The sequence below is a fragment of the Diuraphis noxia genome, unplaced genomic scaffold (assembly GCF_037042655.1).
Source record: "Diuraphis noxia isolate RWA-SAM2 unplaced genomic scaffold, SU_Dnox_SAM2 contig0002, whole genome shotgun sequence".
Lineage (NCBI taxonomy): Eukaryota > Metazoa > Arthropoda > Insecta > Hemiptera > Aphididae > Diuraphis > Diuraphis noxia.
In genome coordinates this window covers 49586373-49592861 of record NW_028301712.1, presented here as the reverse complement: position 1 = coordinate 49592861, position 6489 = coordinate 49586373, and the positions used below count along the sequence as shown (strand labels likewise).

The 6489-nt window shown below is 27.9% G+C and overlaps 1 protein-coding gene across 2 annotated transcripts in view; it reads right to left on the bottom strand.

Moving 5' to 3' along the window:
• Window positions 1-793: 793 nt before the first annotated feature.
• Window positions 794-6489, bottom strand: part of LOC107165369 (tyrosine-protein kinase transmembrane receptor Ror-like) — an 80717-nt gene continuing 75021 nt past the window's right edge. The window contains exons 7-16 of one of the 2 annotated variants that reach the window (XM_015513567.2): window positions 5960-6196; window positions 5743-5899; window positions 5427-5666; window positions 5199-5353; window positions 4980-5136; window positions 4595-4915; window positions 3078-3213; window positions 2496-2628; window positions 2180-2429; window positions 794-1467 (exon numbers count right to left, since the gene is read on the bottom strand). In XM_015513567.2, coding sequence (XP_015369053.2) covers window positions 1445-1467; window positions 2180-2429; window positions 2496-2628; window positions 3078-3213; window positions 4595-4915; window positions 4980-5136; window positions 5199-5353; window positions 5427-5666; window positions 5743-5899; window positions 5960-6196 — 1809 coding nt within the window. In that variant the 3' untranslated portion in view covers window positions 794-1444. Of the gene's footprint in view, window positions 2430-2495; window positions 2629-3077; window positions 3214-4594; window positions 4916-4979; window positions 5137-5198; window positions 5354-5426; window positions 5667-5742; window positions 5900-5959; window positions 6197-6489 lie in introns of both variants that reach the window. The other variant, XM_015513566.2, reaches the window with a different exon arrangement.

Sequence of the window (6489 nt, the reverse complement as noted above, 5' to 3'; positions counted from 1 at the left end):
ATTACATTTTTTGTGGGTATTTATCCTCATATCCGCATACAAGATGGTTTATCAGGGGGGGGATGAATAATCTACTGTATTTAAAATACAAATAACAATATTTTTTACTCCTAAAAATACATTTAATTAAGTATCGTGTTCATACCATCATCCTATCCCACTACATTTGCACATTAATTTTTATTGATTATGTTATTTTCAAAAATATTAAACAGTTGGAATTTTTTGCAATTAAATGTCTGATTATTCTGTACGTATACTGAAATTTTCAACATTTTTCAAATTATTTTAAGTTTTTATTATTTTCACAAAACCTGCTATTCACACTGCAAAAGTAATTATACTTAATTAGAGATGTGTACTGGCACATGAAATGTAGTATAACATTTGTAAATACAATCAATGAAATTACGGAGGACAAATTGTGAATAATAATTATTATTGACTTTTTTTTCTAACATATTTTACATAGCTTTTATTTTTTTGGTAAATATTTCATTATTGTGTTGTGAAAACTAACTACTGAAAATACATTTTTAAAATAAATACAGAAACTACAAATGTATAAGTTTTAAATGAAAAAATATATGTAATACACAATACAAAATAGATAACCAAATTAATTCTATAGACTTCAGCTTATTGAATCTATAAAATAAAAAAATAGTGGACCGTAATTTCTGCAAGTCTCTAGGATAATTATTCTTAATAATCTAAATACTTTTATTTGGGTAAAATGGGTATATATTATAATTATTTTGTAAAATATAAATAAAAACAAGTTTATTAGTGGTTTCTTTGAAAACATTTTCAACAGTCTTTATATTTTAAGTTATGTTTACACACTAAAACATAAGTAGACTAGAGTGTACCGTTACAATATGAGTAAAAAATAATGTACATATTATTACACAATTACGACATTCGATTTTAAGTAAACATAGTTATACATAATTTGATAGTAGAAAAATGTAACTAATCCTTAAAGAATTAAAATATTACTAAGTAAACAATATATACTTATTATTATAACTCAAATTATACAAAATAATTCAAAGGTAATAATAATTAATAAATTATATGATACATTATTTGTGTATATACAAAAAAAACACATATGTACACCTGACAAGTAATAATAATTTATTTAGTAAGTTATTAATAGAAACAATACTAACATTATAATTTTAACAAAATTAACACAACCATATTACAGTTTTAAAGAATTCAATTATAATATACTGGTGTTGTCATCTGCGATTTGAAAGTGTAACGTTTTCTATTCATATACATGAATGAATTTTAACACGGCAGATAAGAGTATAAACAAGAAAATTTAGTTTGAACAAACATTAAATGTATGGCACGAATAAAACTTGATGTGTGGAAGACGGTAATTATGAATTCTTGTGATGTTACAGAAGAATATGGTCAAATAAATGTTTTAATATTGAACACGAGCAACACCTGTAATTTAAGCGATTGCCATAGTTAATACAGTGGAATTTCGATATTTAAAAGCAAATTTATAATTCAATGTTATATTAATAATTTAAAGCAATTATCTTGTCACAATGAAATTGGTATTTGGTGTTTGAAGTTTGAACTATAGATGAATAATTTTTATTTGCGCATCCATAAGGTGTCATGAATATTGCTCATAGAATGATAAATGATTATGTTTATGTTTATGTGTTTAATTGTTAACAATCATTAAAAAAAATGACAATTACATTTTGCTTAAAGCTTAAACTTATAAATAATAATAATTTGAATTTTTACAAAATGTAAATGTTCAAATGTAAATAATTAAACAAGTTTCTTGTCTAGTATCAACCACATTTTAATTAATTCAAAATGAAATTTTTATAAGAAAAAAAGTTAACATATTATATTTTATAAAAACACTAACCAAACTTTAAACTTTATTTGAAATTAATTATTATGAATATGAAATTCTGTTGTTTAACAACTAAGATTAAGCATAAAGCAAATATTATTTAATTATTTGTACTACACATTAATTGACGAATTATGATTTTATAAAAATGCACTCAGATAGTCAATTTTATTATGCTGTAAGTATTTGATATGGTACAAAAGGCGATTTCTACATGAGAATAGACTTTAGTGACTCATATATTGACTGGCCTACAAGTGGATGACACATTTGACGAACCTGTACGATCAGATTGACTCCCAGGGCGCACCATAGAGTATGTCATGGTGGGTGCTGCTGATACAGACATGGCTGCCCATTGTCTAAGTCGAGAGTGGATTTCTGTGAAATTAGGTCGTCGTACAGGTGCCTCATGCCAACACTCCATCATTAGAGAGTACATTCTTGATGGACATTCTTGAGGGCACGGAAGTAGTTGACGCGAACGAATCATTTCAATCACTTCCTGATTGCTATATCCATAATATGGCTAAAAAATAAAATAACATAATGATTAATTATAGTAATTAGTTTTAACAAAGATGAAAAAATTTACTTGTAAACCATAGCTATAAACTTCCCATAATACAACACCAAAACTCCAAACATCAGATTCAGTTGTAAATTTACCGTACAAAATAGATTCAGGTGGCATCCATCTTACAGGTAACAACGATTTTGATTGTACTCTATAAATACAAAATTAGAAATATTTGCTTAAAATTAAATAGTATTTGAATAATTGATTAAAGTATTTATCAAATTTGAAATTTAATAGTTAGGTAAAATTGAAATTGTTAAATTCCAAAAAATACATTTCATAGAAATTTAATTTGAATTAATATTATCCTGAATAAGACAGATAAATTATTATTATTTAAAACACAGTATATATATATGTGTGTACTGTTTTTCTTATTGAAATACAATTAATCATGAAAAAGAAACCTTTATTTTTTCAATTGTACTTATTTTCAATAATAATAAGTGTAAAACATTTTATTTTGATTAAAAAATAATGTAGCTTTATGTAAGATTGATTCATTAAATATGGAATAAAATGTTAAAATACTTGAAAATAAAAAGTATGCAATGTAAAATTTTACAATGTATAATAATGAATAATAAAATATCAAACCTGTAGTAATCAGAAGAATAAATATCCCTTGAAAGACCAAAATCTGATATTTTCACTGTAAGATTTTCAGCAACCAAACAATTTCTAGCAGCTAAATCTCTATGTACGTAATGATGGCTACATAAGTATTCCATGCCTATATAAATGAAGTAAATATTAGTTAAATTCATTCCATAAAACATACTATAATCAGAGAAAACACAGAATCAGTGTATCCATATGTGACACCTTGCCATTGAGACTGGTACCACTATGGCAAGGCGGCATGCGAAAATGCTCAGAACCAATTTTTGTTGGGCCACTGATAGGGTTGCGCAAAAACGACAATGGTTTGATATATCGATATAATTTTATATATTAATAGGTCATATGAATTATTTATTCTGCCACTGATAGGGTTGTGCAAAAACGACAATGGTTTGATATATCAATATAATTTTATATATTAATAGGTCATATGAATAAATAACAAGAAAATATTTTAATATGTAATTAATAATTATAGGTACATTGAATATTATAAAATTTACAACTTGTAATGTTAAACATTTAGAAAATTAGAAATTCAGAACCAATACTTATCATCTAATGATTGTAAAAATACTAGTTTTGACAATCTTGAGCCCAATATTCTATTTCTACTTTTAGTCATAATTCATGTTACTGATCTTACTAAACAATCTTTCTGATGGTACTGATGTGGCTGATATAAAAAGATATTGTCTGGCTAGTTTATATAGATTTGGAAAAGCTTTTTTGTTATTTTCTCATTCAATAATTGGATCTTCTTTGAGTCCAATAACCGATTGATCCAAATAAGAATGTATCTCATCTCTCGCATGAGATTTAGATTTAATATATTTAGAACTATATGTAAATATGTTCAATGCTAAGTAGTAAGTAATAAATTAATAACTGACTCTTGAGTTCTTGACAACAAATGACAGGTCGACAGAGCCACATAGTAAATAATATTTAATACCTATTCTTCATAGGTAGTCTATTCGGAGTTACGACTTTACGAGTGCTTACGACTATCGATAAATATTGACATGTTGGTGTTTACTGTGGACTGTGGTGCATTCCAGTAATTTTGTTGAAAAATAATCGTTGAGTGCCCCAGTGCGAGACTTCCGGGAAATGTTAATTATATTCACAGCGAGTCGCAACTTGCAAATACATACATATATACGGATACACTGTCCCGGTGACCGACAACGGCGACAACAGAGATAATTATAAATCAATTAAAGCCTGTATCAAGGCATGTCTGAGAAATAACTTGGAAAAAATTAGTATGAAAAAATAAATGGATATATCGATATTACATATATGCATCAATATTATATCGATATATCAGTATAAAAATATCGATGCAATATTTACGATGATATCAGCCTGTAATATCGATGAAACGATAATATTGATGTTGTTTGTGCATCCCTAGCCACGGAGTGTCTCTAACTGGACTGAGTATAGTTATAACTAATAATAATTATAATAATAATAATACTAACCTGAAGCTATTTGGGTAGCAATGTACATAAAGTCAGCTTGGTTAAGTGGTGGTGCTATTGGGGAATTCGGTGAATGTGGAGATCGGGCCATAAGGAATTCATGTAAATCACCACCAACCATATATTCAAACAATAAACATGCTGGACGTGAACACATGCCCACCAAGCAAACCACATTTGGATGTCGTAATTCTCCCATTAAATCAGTTTCACGTTTAAAATCTGCTGCCGTCTTAGCGCTTGCGCCTTCTTTCAATGTCTTAATGGCTACCATAATTATGGTACCCATATCATTAGCGACTTGACCTTTGAAAACTTTTCCTATTCAAATAAATTTATATTTAATGAATTAAAAATATATATTATTTTAGATGAAAATACATACCAAAAGCGCCTTCTCCAATTTCTTGTAAAAATGTGATTTCACCCAAAGCATATTGTCTAACTTTACAATATTTATCTGATTTTTGACTTGAGGCACTCGAGCCTGGTATTAGTGATGATAATTCTAGACCATTAGTCTTACCTTTCACAATGTCTTGCTGTAAATAAATATTAAAAATATGTTATTATGTTGATGTTGTATTTTATTGTATTCAATTACTTTTTGATTTGTGTAAGGTGGTAGTCTACGGCGTATTGCTGAATTCCGCCGCTTACTTTTTCTTCGAATACAGCAAATTACCATTACCACAAGAACAATAAATAAAGAAATACTGACTGTGCTTACAATGAAAATTGGTAATTGAAGAGTTCTCACTAAACATAACATGGCAATTTTAAATGAAATTCTTTACTACACCTACTATATTTCCTTTATCAAATAACTTACTGCAATGTGGAACATCACATATCACTTTTTTCATTTGCCCTGTGTCAGGCATTTCAACAACACACCAAGGTTCATTTTCTTCAGATCCTGGATTGCGGCAGAAACGATGACCTCCTTGTAGTTCCTTATAATCAGATGTTTTTACAATTAACTGCTGACTCCAACGAACACACGACAGATTTTGAAACGATGATATTGTGCCACGATATGAAACTCCTAATCCCCAGTAACACTTTTCATCTGAAAAACAAAAATAAATTGTTATAATATGTTAATTTATAATAGTTTGCTAAGTATTTGTTTTTTTTTTTTTTACCTTCGTCAACTTCTGGTTTTTCAATACCAAGTTCAAAACAATCAGTTTTTGGTAATGAAGAACAGTTAGGTAAATTAACAAAACGTCCAAGTAAATGATGTTTTTTGGCGATTGCGTGCTCTTGACTACAAATATCGTTTTCCAATAGTTCACAGTCCTATAACAATAATTTTATAAATAATATAAAAAGCTGTTAAGTATTGAATTAGAAACAAACCTCTTGGCACACAAGCAATGGCTTAGGTATAGTCTTATCCTTTCTACACAATGGATATGCAGTATGACAAATGGAAGGAAGAGCATATTTTGCACAACCAGCGGTCATATCAGTAGATGATGTAATAACTTTAAAAGCTGAACTTAGGTTTCCTTCAATAAGGGCCTGTGAAGAATTGGCTGGTATATATACATTTTGACCTTGTAGGTATTTTGAACAATGTGATCCTTGGTACATCTAAAATTAAAATATATTTAACTATAGACCAGGTAATGAATTCAGAATTGCAAATTAAATATTTTAATTCAGATGTTATTCTTTAGATTAGAAACTACTTTAACATAAAATGTTAATAGCTTATAATTAAAACATTCAGATTAAAATGACAACTTAAACTGAAGTAGGTGTGGTCTGAGTTTATGAATTCTGACTGTTAATGATATTTAGAAACAGGTTTTATTTATATTTATAATAATTAAGAAGCACTGTGACTACAAAACAATATTTAAAGAATAGTTTTGTCGAGTATT